This window comes from Nannobrachium achirus, assembly GCF_963921795.1.
Source record: "Nannobrachium achirus genome assembly, chromosome: 15".
In the NCBI taxonomy this organism is placed as follows: Eukaryota; Metazoa; Chordata; class Actinopteri; order Myctophiformes; family Myctophidae; genus Nannobrachium; species Nannobrachium achirus.
The window spans coordinates 47181005-47200013 of record NC_137822.1 but is presented as its reverse complement, the minus strand read 5'-3'; the positions used below and the strand labels follow the sequence as shown (position 1 = coordinate 47200013).

General features: G+C 43.1%; 1 protein-coding gene across 3 annotated transcripts in view; it reads left to right on the top strand.

Annotated features, from left to right (window-relative positions):
- nln (neurolysin (metallopeptidase M3 family)) overlaps nucleotides 1–19009 on the top strand; it is a 59020-nt gene that overhangs the window by 18636 nt on the left and 21375 nt on the right. For 2 of the 3 annotated variants that reach the window (XM_080743204.1, XM_080743206.1), the window contains 5 exons: nucleotides 482–624; nucleotides 1909–2132; nucleotides 2883–3084; nucleotides 4534–4720; nucleotides 9703–9831. In XM_080743204.1, the coding sequence (XP_080599330.1) occupies nucleotides 482–624; nucleotides 1909–2132; nucleotides 2883–3084; nucleotides 4534–4720; nucleotides 9703–9831 (885 nt within the window). The remainder of the gene's footprint in view (nucleotides 1–481; nucleotides 625–1908; nucleotides 2133–2882; nucleotides 3085–4533; nucleotides 4721–9702; nucleotides 9832–19009) is intronic. The other variant, XM_080743205.1, reaches the window with a different exon arrangement.

Below are 19009 nucleotides of genomic sequence, written 5' to 3'. Positions count from 1 at the left end.
GAAGGGGGGGAGGGTTCGGAATGGGGCTTCGGAAGGGGGGTGTTAGAAGTGGGGGTGACTGTGTGTCTGTGTTTTGGCATAATACTGTGTATTTCTGTGCTTCCGGGTCAAAATGACCCGAACAGCACTTAAGGTTCAAAAAATATGAGGGGGGTGTAGCATGGGTGTAGTGCAAAAATATTTTTTTTACATGTTCATCTCAGAAGAATCTTTAAGGCCAGTGAGTTTCAGGTGGAGACATTTTTAACTTCTACCTTTTTTTTTCAAATGAAAATGTAAAACGGGTCAAAATGACCCGAACAGCACTTAAGGGTTAAACAGATGAGTTCTATGAGAAGCTGAAGTTGTTTTATTAACCATTAAACTGATGAGTTCTATGAGAAGCTGAAGGTGTTTTATTAACCATTAAACAGTGTTTTATTAACCATTAAACAGATGAGTTCTATGAGAAGCTGAAGGTGTTTTATTAACCATTAAACAGATGAGTTCTATGAGAAGCTGAAGCCGGTGGGGGAGAAGGAGAGGAAGTACATCCTGTCACTGAAGAAGAGAGAGAGTCTGATGAAAGGTCTGCACTTTGACGGACAGATCAACGCCTGGGACCTGCCTTACTACATGAACCAGGTAACAAGGTTGTCAATGTCTGTATGTCTGTCAGTACTCCCCCCCCCCCTTTCTCTCTGTCAGGTAGAACAGTGTAAGTCCAGTGTAGGTCCAGTTGTCCGGATTTAACATGAAACAAATCCGGATTTGTTCTCCATTGGACCCCATTCATTCTTCCCGAACTTTTACTTTTGATTTTCTTACCTTAACTCATTTAGTGCCACCCTAGTCACCACTAGAGGGCGCCCAGTGGCCATAGAAAATCCCATAGAGATATGCTGGTATATGCAGAAGCCCTGCAGCCATGACTTGCCTGAACACTTTCCTTTGTGCATGTACAGGAAGAGGATGAAGTTAGCTTGAAGTTAGCTATTGGCTACCAAGCATTTTAGAAGCCTTATTTTCGTCAACTTAGCCATGATTAAACCTTGCACACCTCATGCATGGGAAAAAAACAGAGAAGAATGAGCTCTAAAAAATCCAATGCAATCCTGGATTGCATTGGAGTGGATTTGTGCAGTTTGTTCACAGCTTTCAAACAAAAAAATCCGATTGGAAATCCGTTCAGGCATTCTTGAGATAATCGCCATTATGTTTTACATGTTATGTAAACAAACATGGCTGCCCTGTATGTTAGATGGGGTTGTATGGGGGTGGAACATGCAAAATCGCGATTGAAATCATGTTCACTAGATTTGATGGGGTCCAAAAAAAAATATTCAATTTTTTTTTTTTTTTTTTTTTAATATCCCGAACTAGTTCGGGATAGGCACTCTGGGATGCGATAATATATCCCGAACTAATTCGGGATAGGCACTCAATGAGATAATAAACAAATACTCTTCTAGCGCCACCATGAGGCCGATTCTTGCAAAACACATTTCTGGACACTGCTCCTACAAATTTGCCCTAAAACCACGCTGCGACCTGGCGGTCGCTTATCTCCCGATTAGGGAGTCTTACTGGTAATTGATGTTAAAGCTGATCATTCTCCATCATTCTCATATACACCCAGAGACCGTAGGTCCCGCCCTCCTTCTACTTTGTGTGCTTTATTTTCGGCAAGCTCAACACATTTACCCAAGTATCCCTGCGGTTGCACCTTGGCAGCCAATAGCATTCCTTGGGTACCATTAATACAATGATGGCGACACCCATACAAGGGCAAAAAAAGCTTATTTTTTCGCACTGATAGAAACCAATGGTGACGTCATCACTTCCCACCGTCCATATTTATTTTACGGTCTATGCCGTAAATATGGATAAGCTGATAGTGTACTTCTGTCTCTCTGTCTCCCCCTACAGGTAGAACAGTGTAAGTTCTCCGTAGATAAGGATAAGCTCATAGAGTACTTCCCTCTGGACCTGGTGACGGACGGTCTGCTGAACATCTACCAGGACCTGCTGGGCCTCACCTTCACCAAGCTCAAGCACGCCCCCGTGTGGCACGACAGCGTCAGCGTCTACTCTGTGGTGGACACAGCGTCGGGAGAGGAGATAGGACAGTTCTACATGGACCTGCATCCAAGGTGGGCCATGGATTATCGTTTGTTTAATGTCATAACAAAGAAAACAAGAACACAGACATCTTGCTAGTCTGTTGTACCATTGGTTCTCAAAGTGGGTTCCGGGGAACCCCAGGGGTCCTTGAAGTGGTTCGGGGGGGATTCCAGGGGGTCCCCAGAAAACAATGTTAATTAAGCATCACAATCATTTTAACACCTTTATCTAGGGATGCACCGATATATCGGACACACATCGGTATCCGCCGTTATCGGTCAATATCGGTATCAGCAAATAAAGCTGACATTAACCGATGGCAGTGGCTGATATTTATCTGTTGTTGATAAGCATACATTTCGCGCTGGCTATGTTGGTGTTTGGTTATTTGCAGCCTACCAAGAGAGTAGATTCTAAACAGTTATTTCTTATAATGATGATTTATGTGTTTCCATGGCCAAAAAGGGGAAATAATAAACACAAACTACTAAATAATCAAATATCAGCTATCGGCTAAATTGTTATTTTGAACATCGGTGTCGGTATCTGCCAAGAATTTCCATATCGGTGCATCCCTATATGTTGGCTATTTTAAATACAAGCTGTTACGTTAAAATCCGACAGCAACAATATGCTATTTGAGAAGGTAATATGAAACATTATCAAGGAAGACTTTAAAGGCTGTTAGAGAGCATTTGCATGTACATGTTTCTTTTTTTTTCTTTTTTTTTGTGCTTGTGTGACATTTGTGACCATTTTTGTATCGTTCCATTTGTCAGAGAAGGGAAGTACGGCCACGCGGCGTGCTTCGGCCTCCAGCCGGGCTGCGTGGGGGCTTCTGGGAAACGTAGTCTCTGTGTGGCGGCCATGGTGGCCAACTTCACCAAGCCCAGCAAGGGCTGGCCCTCCCTGCTGCAGCACCACGAGGTGGAGACCTACTTCCACGAGTTTGGACACGTCATGCACGAGATCTGCTCCAAGGTGAGGGTCTAGAGATCTGCTCCAAGGTGAGACAGAGAGTCTGGGGAGAAGAAGTAGCCTGGGAGCAGTGTCATTTTCGGGTTTCTGATCCGGTCGGTAGCGGAAATAACTTTACGTCATGTAGTAGTTTGTTGTAGTCATCAGGGGCATCACAACGGGGGGGTGGGACTGAGTTACTAGGGCCCAAGTTGGAGGGGCCTTGATTATTTTATACTTTAGCTATTGAACAATAGCAGATATACAAGCTTGTAGATCTGCTAATCTGCTATTTGAAAAGTCGTGAAAATGTGTTAAAATCTTTGAATATGTGTATTTTTTAAGCGAACATTTGTAACTAAAATTTTGCTTCTGTGGGGGGTCCCTGGAACTAAATATTTTGAGATGGGGGTCCGTGGCCAAATACATATCATTTTGGGGGTCCTTCACATGAAAAGGTTTGAGCACCACTGAGATAGAAACATTTCAGGAGACATTTATAGGGCGGCATAGCTCAGGGGTAGAGAAACCGTTATTAGAGCACGAAGGGTTCCTGAAGGGTTCCCAGTACGAATCCGGGCTCCCCCTGAGTTAATGTCGAAGGGTCCTTGAGCAAGACTCTGAACCCCTAGTTGCTCCTGGTGAGCAGGTTGGTGCCTTGCATGGTTTCCTCTGCCACCGGTGTATGAATGTGTGCTTGAATGTAATGCACAATCTCTTTAAAGCGCTTTGGATTAAAAGCGCTATATAAATGCACCATTTACCATTTAGAATCTGGTCAAAAGAATTCAAAGACTTATTTAGTAATAGTTAAAGCATAAAATGATGGGTTTAAATTGGTTTAAATTGGTATAATCATTCCCTTTCTTTTGGTATAATAATATTAGTAATAGTAATACAGATAACCCCAGAGTCTCCAGGGGGGAGTATGTGAGACATAGCCAGGAATTAATAATAGATAATAAGACGGTTCACCCAAACAACTTCAACTGGGGAGGCACATACCACATAGGCTAAGATGCCTGACGACGTCGCCAGTTTGATTCCCAATCCGGATAACATTTGCCGTGTGTCACTTCCCATCTCTCTCCCCATTTCCTGTCAGTCTACAGTCCTATCATTAATAAAGGCATAAAAGCCCCAAAACAAATCTTTAAAAAAATGGTGCAAATTTGCACTGACCTGTTCTGACATCACAATGATGACTGGACCAGCTCAGTGTTCTCAACGGGCCGAAAATTAAGGCCTGGCCCTAACTGGGCCCAAACCGGGCCCTAACTGGGCCGGCCCGAGGCCCTGTCTGGCCTTACTAAGTAGCATACATTTTACGCCCTACCTGGCCCGAAAACGCCAATATTAAATGTACTTATTTTGTTAGTTTTATTTAACTATAACAACCCTGTTTTGAACTCACATAACGCATCGTATCAAATCAAATTTTCTTTGGGTTGTGTGTGTTTTTATATTTTTAAGGCGACCTTCTCTGAGTTCAGCGGGACGCTGGTGGAGACGGACTTCGTGGAGGTTCCGTCTCAGATGCTGGAGAACTGGGTGTGGGAGGAGGAGCCTCTGAGGAGGATGTCTGGTCACTACAAGGACGGCAGCCCCATCCCTGACCACCTGCTGAACAAGCTGATCGCCTCCAGAGTGGCAAACACAGGTATGACACTAATATAGTTACTACAGACACCCTAGAGGATGATGAGGATATGTCAAGACAGAGGAGAATGCTTTATGTACAAGCAAACATGTTGGTTCGTAAATTTCACCATTGTACTACTGATGTTAAAGTAAACCTGTTTAGAGCTTACTGCACCCCTCTATATACAGCCCCTCTGTGGGTGAAGTATAAGAGAGAGAGCTTACGGAAGCTGCAAGTAGCCTACAATGACTGCCTTCGTATACTGTTGAAGAAACCCAGGAGCACAAGAGCCAGTGAGCTCTTTGTTACGTTGGGTCTTACCACTTTCATGGCTCTGTTGAGGAACCTGACTTACAAGTTCATTTGCAGGCTGGATCGCTCATTGAATGGATTAATTGGACAGATGACAGACCCTGGCCGTAGCTCTGTCAGGTACACGTCCTCCATTAGAGGACACTGGCATGAGTGCCTCTTTAGCTCCGGTGGGGCTCGGTGAACATTGAAACAGTATGAGTGCCTCTTGTAGCTCCGGTGTGGGCTTGGTGAATGTACTCTTTTATTTTATTTTATTATCTTTGTAATGTGTTGTCTTTACCCTGTGGGCCCTGAGCCTGTAATAAAGTTTATATATGTTACCAACACCGGTCAATACTGTTACTGCCAACACTGGTCAGTACCAGGCACGTGCACACATATCCGTCTGTAAAAAGTGCCCTTTTCAGACCATTAATGCAGTTTCTACTATGGTGAAAGAAATGCAAATGCCCTCTTTCCGTGCCTGAAGGCAGCATTCAATAGAATTGCCTTGTCCAAACTCTCCTGAACTTGAACGCAGCATCTTATGTTGCCCTCTCTGTGTAGAAATCCATGCCGTTACGCCACATCTCCAGTATTGACTTGATTATGCTTAGTTCAGTGTGGTATCAAGCACCAAAAATAGCCGACCTCCAAGCTCACAACGCGTCGCAGTGCGACACATTGTGAGCTTGGAGGTCTGCTATTTTCAATATTTTCACCAAAAGGCCCTTTTAGAAATGTCATCCCCCTGCCTCTCTAACATTCTCTGCACGTCCCTGGTCAATACTGTTACCAACAGTATGTCACCAAGACCGGTCAGTACTATGTTACCAACACTGTTCAGTCCCCTCCCTGACCACCTGCTGAGCAAGCTGATAGCCTCCAGAGTGGCCAACACAGGTATGACACCATGTGTTACTACTGTATGACTATGACACGTGAAATGATTTGCTCAATGTTGAAATGTGCTGTAAGCACATTGGAATGTCATCATTTTAGGGGCAAGGCTACTTAGCCTTTTGTGTTAACGGCTAAATGCCAAGGCAGGAAGGCCATCAAATAGCCATCGAAAGAATTCATTTAATTTACGGGTTAAGGATGAGTTTAAATGTAATGTGTAGACTATCTGCAGTGAAATAAATAAATGATGGTATTTACAATCTGATCCATGCTGCTCAGCCCATTGCCCAAAAAATAGGGACTCAAAAAAAGACACGACAAGAAATAGACAGGCCTCGCTGAAATTCCTGTCTGTAAGTCCAGTGGTTCTCATAGTCAACAGCCAGTGTGACAGCATGATTAACACCCACGTCGCCAAACTCGTTCAGGAACGTGGTAAGGCCAATGGAGGTAGCTGTGCCAAAATTCAGTTGACTCGTTCAGAGACGAGTCAAGGGTTAACATTGTTACGTGCATGCAGCGTGCTTGTTGCGTGCCCTGTAAACGACCCTGGTGCATACGTCATAACGTGACACGCACAGAAGCAAAATGGAGCGTCTATTCTACATTGACTTCTATTCTATGCTGAAACATAAAAACGGCTTTATCTCTGAATAAGGTGCAAAGAACGCCAGGGAAGCAGAGATCTGCTTGTTTTCACGGGGATACTTTACCGCGATGGTCGGCCCCGGTTTGGATTCTAGTTTCGTGAGCGATTATCTTCCTCAATCGTCAGCGGACACTCACGTGCACACCCACGGAGCTTCCGGGGCCCTTCAAAATAAAGCGTAAGTGAGCGGTGGCAGCAGCAACAGTTAGAAATGTTAGAAACCTTGGCGGCCATTGTGTTAAACACAGAGGCAAAGCCGAGGTCACAATCTCCCTTCTCGCTTCTTTGAATGTTTTCGAAAACAATCTTGAGAGCAAGGTTTGGCTGCAAATGTCATTGTGTGTGTGTGTGTGTGTGTGTGTGTGTGTGTGTGTGTGTGTGTGTGTGTGTGTGTGTGTGTGTGTGTGTGTGTGTGTGTGTGTGTGTGTGTGTGTGTGTGTGTGTGTGTGTGTGTGTGTGTGTGTTTTTACACAGCTGTCATGTTGGATACAGCATAAAGACCAAGCAGTGCACTGAGCGCAGCCAGGTGCTCTGAACCTATCAGACAGAGGTCTGTTATTGAGCCACAAGCTCAAATCTTTGATGCCTTTGTGTGACGCTGTAGTATGATCAAGTAGGGCATATTATTTATAACACACACACACACAAAAAGTTAAAATAAGGAAATAAGAGCTTACTGCTCCAATAACAACGATAATGTTCTTCTGTTATTACTGTACAAAAGCATTATTAAACCCGTTCTGTTGTATTGCTCAGCATGTTTCTTCACTATACTGTCCATGCCTAACAGAAACAAACTTTACAGTACTAGTAAGACACCTGAGGGTGGAATGCGACCTCAGGGTGACATGCGACCTCGCCCTAAAGGGCGAGGTCGCGCCAATTCTTGACTATCTGGCCAACCACAGCGTTTCTCTGACGATTCTAGTTGTTATCATTCTGGGGGGAGTTTGTTCATGTTTTTGTGAGGGTATCAACCCTAGGAGACACGGGGAGAACATGCAAACTCCACACAGAAAGGCCCTATCGCCAACCCCACCTAGGGTGTGAGCGATAGGGCCTAAACATGGAGATGTGGAGAACACTATATATGGAGATAGTCCAGTCCATCATGTCATATGAGACTACCGTCATAGACAGTAGCCATTGTTAGGCCGGAGTCAATGGCTGTCTGTCTGTCTGACTGTCTGTACAGGAAGTGATTTCACATGACATACTTTTTATGCCCATATATGAGTCATTCTGTACCACATCTCCATGTTTAGGCCAAACAGGTTTGCTCCATTTCTCCATGTATAGGTCCAAATGACCTCGCCCTAAAGGGCGAGGTCGCGCCAATTCTTGACCATCTGGCCAACCACAGCGTTTCTCTGACGATTCTAGTTGTTGTCATTCTGGGGGGAGTTTGTTCATGTTTTTGTGAGGTTATCAACCCTAGGAGACACGGGGAGAACATGCAAACTCCACACAGAAAGGCCCTATCACTCACACCCTAGGTTGGGTTGGCGATAGGGCCTTTCTGTGTGGAGTTTGCCTAAACATGGAGATGTGGTACAGAAGGACTCATATATGGGCATAAAAAGTATGTCATGTGACATCACTTCCTGTACAGACAGTCAGACAGACAGCCATTGACTCCGACCTAACAATAGCTACTGTCTATGACGGTAGTTCCATATGACATATTGGACTAGACTATCTCCATATATAGTGTTATCCACATCTCCATGTTAGGACTCATATATGGGCATAAAAAGTATGTCATGTGACATCACTTCCTGTACAGACAGTCAGCCATTGACTCCGGATTAACAATGGCTACTGTCTATGACGGTAGTCCCATATGACATATTGGACTAGACTATCTCCATATATAGCGTTATCCACATCTCCATGTTTAGACAGCCAATGACTCCGGCCTAACAATGGCTACTTTCTATGACGGTAGTCCCATATGACATGATGGACTGGACTATCTCCATATATAGTGTTATCCACATTTCGTGTAGCCGCCCTGTACAGGAAGTGATGTCACAACTCGCTGACATCACACTGACATCACAGAGGATACGGAAGGACGGTCACGAGGATACGGAAGGAAGGAAGGAAGGACACTCAAGTGACACGGTTCTTCAGAGTATATGCGACCTTCGGTCGCAATTACCCGTATCGCTTCCAAGATCATCCTGACCTCTCACATCCACACTGTCTGATATGAACAATAAGGCCACCACCACACGCTTAGCACTGTCAATAATAATAAATGATACTGATCATCCTCTACTTCCACCTCATGCCATCAGGGTGAAGATACAGAACCCTGAAGTGGCACAAGGTTGGGTTTAGCAGGAGTTTTGTCCAATTAGCCATCACTGCACTGAACAAACTGACTCGCCCCCGTCGCTAGGATGGTTTTCTGTGCATAGTGGGAACCTGATGATCTGTCCAGGGACGTGCTGGCCATTGGGAAAAGCGGGACAACTCCCGAACGGCCGGTTCATTCCCGGCCCGTCCAGGCCGGCCATTAGGAAAAAAAATACAAATAAAATGTCAGCCTTCGTTCTATTTTGGGGGCTGGGCGGCCAACAAAGTAAATCGTCACTGTCGGGCAGAAACCTTGTATCTCCAAGTTTCAAATGTGTTAATTTTTTCGCAAAGCAAAGCCCTGCTTCATCATACAAGGCCGTCGCACAAAAGTAGTGAAAACAGCCGATCTACAAGCACACAACGCCTCACGGTGCGAGGCGTTGTGTGCTTGTAGATCGGCTGTTTTCACTAGTTTAAATCATTTTTAAAATGATAAATACAAAACAAACGGTTTTGGACATACAAGATTTCCACCCGACAATGACGAAATATAACTCATGTAATTGGCCCACTGGCTTGTCACTTGTCATGATCTGAAATGGCAAATCTTTGAGTAGCAGCAGCGCTATAGAGAGAGATCTCTCTCTATAGCGCGCAATGAGGGCCTCTCCAACTCTTTTTCCCAGGCTGAATCAGGGGCCCAGCACGTCCCTGGATCTGTCTTTGATATGTTTGTGTTGTGTTTATATGGTTTTGTGTTGTTTCTTTGTTTGAACAGACTCGTGAAGACAAACGTCCCTTCGGGGACAATAAAGATTATGTCCATCCGTCTGTGTTGTTGTCACAGGGCTGATGAACCTGCGTCAGGTGGTGCTCAGCAAGGTGGACCAATCACTGCACAGCTCCTCTCATGCAGACACAGCTCAGGTGTTCTCTAAACACTGTCTGGAGATCCTGGGAATCCCTGCTACTCCAGGTAAATAACAATACCAAACACTGTCTGGACATCCTGGGAATCCCTGCTACTCCAGGTAAATAACAATAATATCCTGGGAATCCCTGCTACTCCAGGTAAATAAGAATAATATCCTGGGAATCCCTGCTACTCCAGGTAAATAAGAATACAAATCATTGTGGGCTCGCTGAAGGCCAGACCAGTATGTTAAACCAAATCTTTATAGGTCGAGTTTATTCTCCTAAAAAAAACATACCGATCGTACAAAAGCAGGGGCCCTTTGAGGAGCAGCCAAAGGGTAGATCTTTGTGCCCATACATGGTGTTCCATGCCATACCTGAAGGCAGCATCCAAGACAATAGCCTGGTCCAAACTCTCCTGAACTTGAATGCAGCATCTTATGCTGAAAGAATGTCCCTCTCTGTGTAGAAACCCCGTATTCACTCGATTATGCTCGAAATACTGTTCCTGTTTCATAGGAACATTTGATCCCACAGGGGGAATTCAGTTTCAGCTGATTTGCTGCTCTAGTGGTCAGACTTGAGCAGTTAAGACGGGGGTCAGCAACCCGTGGCTCTAGAGCCGCATGCGGCTCTTTAGCACCACCCTAGTGGCTCCCTGGAGCTTTTTCAAAAATGTATTAAGGCAAAAAGATAGGGGGGAAAATATATATATTTTTTGTTTTAATATGGTTTCTGTAGGAGGACAAACATGACAGTAGGCTAATATAGCTAATATAGACTTTTAATTATTGTCACTGTCGGGCAGAAACCTTGTATCTCCAAGTTTCAAATTTGTATATATATATTTTTTTCGCAAAGTAAAGCCCTGCTTCATCATACAAGACTGACGCACAAAAGTAGTGAAAACAGCAGATCTACAAGCACACAACGCCTCGCGGTGCGAGGCGGTGTGTGCTTGTAGATCGGCTGTTTTCACTAGTTTAGTTCATTTTGTAAATGATAAATACAAAACGAATTTTTGGACATACAAGGTTTCCACCCGACAATGACAATATATAAGGCTTTTATAATTTTTTGCGGCTCCAGACAGATTTGTTTTTAGTTTTTTTTGTCCAATATGGCTCTTTCAACATTTTGGGTTGCCGACGCCTGAGTTAAGAGGTTAAAGTGCCTTGCTCAGAGACATGCCGACACATTGCCGGGGGGGCCGGGAGTGGAACCCGGGACCTTCTGTTTCCCATGCGGCCTCTACCCATTCAGCTATGGCCGCCCTGATATACGCTGGGATGGGACAATACGCAATATTATCGTGATAAAAAAACACTCACGATAATCGTATCGTGGAGATTTAATTTATCGTGATAACGTCCTCCGTCATGCACTGGGTTCAATTCAGCTTTTATTTGCCGAGTTGCATATCCGGTACCACTTAAACCCTCTAGAATTGGTAAAAGGTACTTATAATATACATATTTGATACAATCTTTTTTTGACTCTCTATCAAACGTCTTTGCCAAAAAATAGCCGATCTACAAGCTCACAACGCGCCGCATTGCGACGCGTTGTGAGCTTGTAGATCTGCTATTTTTTGGCAAAATGTTCCGCCCCAGGATAATGGATTTTGATTATCGCGATAATATCGTAAACCGCGATTCCTTTTGTAAAATAATGTGAGATTTTCATATCGTCCCATCCCTAATATACGCTGGGGTCAGAGGAGATGGTGCAAGGAGTACTTAAAGGAGTAGTTCATCCCCAAAACATTCTTTCAATATATTACCCACGCCAATGCAGACTTGAGTTCAACAATATTTTTATTTTTTTGTCGGATTCCTGAGACAATAATTTGATTACAAGAAATGTACCCCCATTGATTCCCGGATGGGGACCCGAATGCATTTGGGTCCCCATCCGGGAATCAATGGAGGTATATTTACTATGATCACATTTTTGTCTTAGGAATGTGACAAATACAAAACAATATTATTGAACTAAAGTCTCCATGGCGTGAGTAATCAATAGAAGAAAAAAATATATTTCGGGGGTGAGCTACTCCCAAGTAGCTCTAAGTAAAAATATCAATACCATAATATAGCAATACAAGTAAATGTCCTGTATTTCAAATTGTACTTGATCAGTAAAAGTATTAGCATCAAAATATACTTAAAGTACCTGAAGTAAATGCACTCATTGTGGAGAATGTCTCATTTCAAAATATGTTTTTTGAGAAAAAAAGCAGATCTACAGATCGTCACAATAAATGTACCCCCATTGATTCCGAGACATTTGTGTCTCCATCCGGAATCAATGGGGGTACATTTATTTTATTACTTTACTCCACTGTTAGTTACTATCCATCCACCACTGCCAAAGGGAAAGGTTCTGTGTCTATAAGACAAGATGTCCAGTTTGTATAATGATCTCAATACCGGTCATTGTAGCCCTGCAATGGTACATGGTGTCTTTTTCTGACATGCATTTGGTTCATAATATAATAATTGGTTCTTTTTTATAACACACTGGTCTAATTAGACCCTCCAGAAAAGCTTGGGCATATGCGGACTAAAATCATCGATTATGCAATGAAATATGCTGGGTTTTATGTTGTGATGGTATGCAGTGAAATTGCGGAAAGTTGCGAAATATATGTGAGATGCTAAATATGCGGAAAGTTGCAAAATATGCGGGCGGAAATATGCAATTTTGCGGCCTTTTTGAAATTATGTGACCCCCATATAATCTGCGGCATTTGGCTGATTATGCGGGAAATTATTGCATGCCCTATGTGATCATACTACAGCCTCACATAAAAGCCTCAAACGCAGCAGATCAGCGAGCTTTGAGCTTTTAGATCTGCTGCCATTCAGGCCGGAACGCAAATCTGTGTCACTTTAGATTTGAACTTTTGATTTGAACAATATTTTATGCTTTAACTATCAAAAGATTGTAGATATACAAGCTCACAGCGTGGTTTGTGCAAGTCTTTGAATATTTTTGACCTGATTCTAATAAATGTCTTCTAAATCCTTCCTCTAAAACCAAGGACCGCCAAAATTACATTTGTTTGGCCACGGACCCTCATCTCAAAATATGTTGTTCCAGGGACCACCCAGAAGCAAATATTTGAGTTACAAATGTTCGCTTTTAAAAATATATTTTCAAAGTCTTGCAAAAAAGACTCTATAGTTAAAGCATTCAATAATTCTAGGCCTAAATGGGTTAAACATTTCATCCTGAAAAGTAAGAGTCTTGGACAGAGACGATATGCAAGAACAGAAATCCCCAACATCGTCTTCACATTTCCACTGAGGGATGATTTTATAAAGAAGAAAACAACAACAGCATGTATTATTTCAGAGGGAGAGCAGAGATCTCGTTATTTTATTGGTTTATCATCACCCTGACAGAGATGCCAACACTTCTCAGCTGAGATTACAACTAAGCTAGCTGTGTTTCAGCCTTACGGCAGCGGGTTGTTGTTCATGGTGTTTTGGATCCACTGCCTGTAAGGGCCATGGCAGACATCCACGATTCCAACTGGCTGCACGAAGTCTGTTGGACCAACTGTACAAATAACGCCATAAAGCACGTTGTTGTGCACCGCACCTCCACCTGAGTCACCCTGAAAGAGGGGCGAGTGGGAGATAGAGAGAGATAGAGACAGAGAGACAGAGAGAGAGAAACGGAGAGAGAGAGTAAGCAACACCAGTAAAGCCCGTAACAGAGTCGGGTCCGCGGTGGACGGCTATCCACGCGGTGTAGTGCCGTGTAGTCTTTTTGAGCGTTAACGTTGTAGTTTTATGACACAAAAAGACTACACGGCACTACACCGCGGTGGATAGCCGTCCACCGCGGACCCGACTCTGATACGGGCTTAAGACTCCCTAATCGGGAGATAAGCGACCGCCAGGTCGCATGTAAAAATTGGCCTGGTGGGACTAAATGGGACAGATCTATGTTGATGACATGAGTCTAGACTGTACCGATTTGCGTGATTTTAGGGCAAAATCTGTAGGAGCAGTGTCCAAAAATGTGTTTTGCAATAATCTGCCTCATGGTGGTGCTAGAAGAGGGCCATGTGAGAAATGAGTGGGTTGGGTTTGGCAGCCAAGGAGTGTGTTTGCAAAGTTTGGCATGGATAGGAGCAATGGTGACGGAGATATGAGAAGGGGAAAAGTGTGACGTGGCGTGACTGACTGACTGATTGAATGACAGCTGGTGGAGGTTTTGATAGTAACTGCGACCTGACGGTCGCAACAAGCAGCAACACATTATGAAACGGTCCCCTTTAAAAAAAAACAATTCTGTTTATCAGGTAGGTATTCAAATATAAACAAAACTAAAAGGTTATATGGGCAAAGTCAGAATGAATGAACTCATGGGACCAAATAGAATTCAGCTGAATAGTGAAATGCTCCTTTGACAGCTTGTACAGACGCTCTCCATGTGGAGGGGTGTACATAATTAGAAATAGCATTTATTGTATTACATTGTAAAAGCAGGAATGGGTTTGTAGTTGTTGTATGTTAGCATGGTCTGTGTACTCACCCAAGCTGCATCTCTATTAGGGTTAACATTAGGACCACCAGCATCATAAAGGATCGTTGCTCCAAATCGTGGGTCTAGGCTAATGAAGTCACCGCCAGTGGTCATTTCCACACATTGCAATGCATTTGCCTCTGGTTGATTACGACCTGTTGAGAATCAGACTCAGAGTCGATGTTCACAGATGACAACTAATGCAAACTCAATCACATGGCCAACAGTGTGTTAAAATCAGTCCTGCTGTAAATCTTTATTTTATTTTATTTTATTTGTATTTAATTTTTTTTGTAAAATATCTTCAACCAGTAAAAGTAGGTATTTGTATTAACAGAAAACAATCAAACATGGAGAGGTTTGAGAACTCACCAGTTGCATGGCCTGCTAATAGAACTGTTGGTGGTCTGTTGTTAGCGTTACACTGAGCGGCATTGGGAAGAGGTATGGGTACGATGTTGTTGTTGATCGCTGCTGGTAACCACAGTAGCATGATGTCATGATCATGGTTGTTAGCGCGGTACCTGAAGCTGGTTGTGACTGTCACAGGTGGATTGGGTTGTACGCCTTGCACGACTGGGTGCACGCCTACGTGTGCACGGAGACTCTGCCGAGCCCTGCCAAAATAGAAGGAAGGAAGGTTGTAATTCCAAAACACTCAATACTCTATACACAATCTAATTTACATTTTAGGTTAAAAACCAAAGGGCTGGAGATATGTCCTAATTTCATTCATTTCTTCATCAGTGTTATTTGAAGGAACGTTAAGTTCTATAATCAAACGGGAATCATCAGTTTGTTAGTATCTAAAATAGCCTTTTCCAAATTTTCATCTCAAGACCCAATAAAGATACGTTTGTTGTAACCGTGGATCCCAAACCTACATAACTGCACGATGGCAAAGTGAAACTAGCCGATCTACAAGCTCACAATGCATTGAATGTGTGTTTAATTTAATTAACTGTTCTGCTGCCCTTGACGATCCTCACCGTCATTAAAACCGGTTCCTACACGACGCCATTGACAGCGCTCACCGTCAATCTTACTGTATTTACAGTAAATGTATTAATACTTACAGTATGTAGCTCCGGTCGCGGCCGCATCGGTAATGTCCGCGATTTGTTTAAAACGCACGTTGGGCGTGCACGCGAAGTGAAGCTCCTCCATGTTAAGTCAATGGAGAGGCCCATAAAGAGACTTCATTTACTCCAAATAAGACTTTATATCCCATAGCACAGCTCCAAACAACAACAACAAGACAAGCCTTGCGGCCGCCATCACACACTGTCACATGACACATGTCATGTGACTAGATGACGTAATCGTTGATGTCATTCAGCAGTCCGTGTGTGTACACACATTCCAGGCATGCCTTACACAATAACAGCGTGTGCTAATGGGCGGATCTGCGTGGCGTCAACGAAAAGTTAACCCTTCATACCCTGCAGCACTAATTGTGTGGAAAGCTCAAATGTTTTATTATTTTTTTTATTTCAGATTTATTTTGTATCTTGAAAATGTTATATACTCTGAGTGTGTGTGTGTGTGTGTGTGTGTGTGTGTGTGTGTGTGTGTGTGTGTGTGTGTGTGTGTGTGTGTGTGTGTGTGTGTGTGTGTGTGTGTGTGTGTGTGTGTGTGTGTGTATTAAGTACACTACAGTATATGTATATATGAGAGAGAGGGAGAGAGAGAGGGAGTGAACAGTGATCTCTTACGCTCCAGCTGCATTCAGCCAACAATGAGCTGCAGTTAGAATCCATGCATTAGCGATCAGAGAGCCTCCACACACCAGGTTACCCTTAGCGTCTGTCAGTTTGACATGGTACCGCCGTTCATTGTCATTGCAGTCAGCACCGCCGATGATCCTCTTGTGCACATTGCCTGCTGAGACATCTGTAGGAGAGGAGAGTGACACACTCGGTTAGCTGATTTGATCATGCTGAGCAACAGTGGTGTAAAGCAGTGTTTCTCAACCACTGTGCCTGGGGACCTTTGGTGTGCCCCTGAGAAGGGTCAAGTGTGCCCCTTGAAACTGCTTGAAAGACAGTATTTTATTTTAACATTTTGAAAATGATTTAAACTAGTAAAACAGCCGATCTACAAGCACACAACGCCTCGCGGTGCGAGGCGTTGTGCGCTTGAAGATCTGCTGTTTTCACTACTGTTGTGCGACAGCCTTCAGGGCTTTACTTTGCGAAGAAACGTACAAATTTGAAACTTGGAGATACAAGGTTTCTTCCCGACAGTAACGATATTTGCAGTGCAACCCCATATTATGTTGGTGTGCCCATGGATTCCTAGGACATGAAAAGTGTGCCCTTGCAGAAAAAAGGTTGAGAAACACCGGTGTAAAGTAACTAAGTTCTTAAGTACTGTACTTAAGTACACTTTTGAGTTATTTGTACTTGAGTAATTCCAATTTCCAATGTTTGTACTTCTACTCCACTACATCTCGGATCAAAATATTGTACTTTTACTCCACTACATTTATTTCAAAACTTTAGTTACTGGTTACTTTGTAGATTTTGATTATTATTAGAAACCATACATTAACCACTTCAGCCATATATACATTTTGTCCATTTGAAAATAGCCGATCTACAAGCTCACAATGCCTCGCAATGCGACGCATTGTGAGCTTGTAGATCTGCTATTTTCAAAAGATTTTTATACATTTGATAACTTGAAATGGGACATTCTGCACAATGAGTACTTTTACTTTTTGGTACTTTTAGTACATTTTGATACCAATACTTTTGTACTTTTACTCAAGTAAATGGTGAATACCGGAGTTCTACTTGTAACAGATTACATCTACTTTGCAGTATTGATACTTTTACTTAAGTAAAGAATGTAAGTACTTTTTACACCACTGCTGAGCAAGAGGAAACTTTTGGTCATTTTATGGTCTAATCAGGCTTTTGTAAACACCCTGGACAGATTTTAATTTGCTTCATTCAATATTTAGATATTTGATATTCATTTTATCAGACCACTATCCAGGGCCCATTCCTATACAAACCCATTGTAACTTCAAACTCCATTTTAAACATTATGAAGTCATCAAAAACACCCGTCTTTTTTCTGGTGACTCATATACCCTCCTAATACGTGAGCTGTCTGTTTTTTTCAATAACATTTTTCATTTATTTTTAATAAATTTGTATTTTATATATTGTTTCCCATTTTCCCCAAAAAATATTAAAAATATTTTTTTATTTTTTGTTTTTTCAAAACAACACAGCCATTAGGAGGACAGTAAAGAGTCACCAGAAAAAAAGATGGGTGTTTTTGATGAATCTATCATGGTTAAAATGGAGTTTGAAGTTACAGTGGGTTTGTATAGGAATGGGCCCTGGATGGCAGAGCATGTGAGCAGAGCAGAGCGTGAGTGGCGCGGGAGCGGAGCAGGGCTATTTTTAGTTGAGAGTGAGCGAGCGAGTTTTCAAATGGGTCTGAGCGGCTTTGGAGCTTTGTTCGGCGCGCGCCGACCAGCCTCTGCTCCTAGCTGCTCCTGTTGGGGCCGTGCGCCACATGTTTCCCACGCAGACAGTGCTGAGTGCACCTGGGCCGGCACCGCAGCGATCACGATTTCACTCAAGTCAAATGTAGGCTATGTTTATAATAGCCTACCTTGTGTCAGTTAAGTTATACTGTATATCACCGACAGCTAACAAAAGGATACAATTTGAAATGCAAGTGAGACTGATTTGGCTGAATGAAAAACACGCCACGAGTCGCCTCCCTCTCGAATGTGGTGATTAATCAATAACCAACAGGATTTAATATTGCCTGTCTTATTAAAATATACAATGCCTTTGATGGTGTTTTTTGTAATATTGAAGGCTAGACAGTTCTCCATCAAGCCGAGGCTCACTTTACAGCAGGCATTTGTGTTGGGCAAAGGACAAAGTATTTCGGACATGGTAGCAAAATACGAGAGCGAGAGATGCGCAAATCAAGGTGAGCGACGGAGCGGCGGGGAGCAGAGTGGCCCGGTGGCCGACCAGAGTGATGAGCGAGCGGGACAAGAGCCCTCTGGAGCGCAGAGCCTATAGGTTTCATTCCCCTATAAACAATTGGCATAGCAGCTTAAAATACAATGCAATATATGGGCACACACTGTATATTATACTTTGAGAGAAAGAGAGAGGGCGCTATTTTTATCCATGCCTTAAAATACTTCAAATGGCTGATCTACATCCACACAGTGTGAACTTGTAAATCAGCTATTTGAAATATTCAAAAAAATGTTTTAAGTAAAAGTACAATATTTGGATCCGAGATGTAGTGGAGTAGAAGTAAAAGTACTGAAACTGGAAATACTTAAGTAAAGTACAAATAGCTTAAAGTACAGTACTTAAGTAAATGTACTTAGTTATTTTACACCACTGACAGTGACAGTTTAAGACCAAGATCAATATTTTTTTTTAAGAATGCACAGAGCAGAATCCTCTTTCTAAATAAATGTAATACTCACCACCAGTGCGCAGCAGCAGCAGCAGGAGGAGAAGCAGCGGAGAGGTCATGATGAGTGACACTGATCTTCCAGTGACCGTGTCGTCCCGTTGGGTCGGTAGAGGCTTTTTAAATGTAGTCACGCTGCCCTATTGGCCTTTGAACCACCAATCACCATGGCCAACGTTATCACCAGTATTCCATTGGCTGTGACCTGGCTGCACATACAAATTACTTAC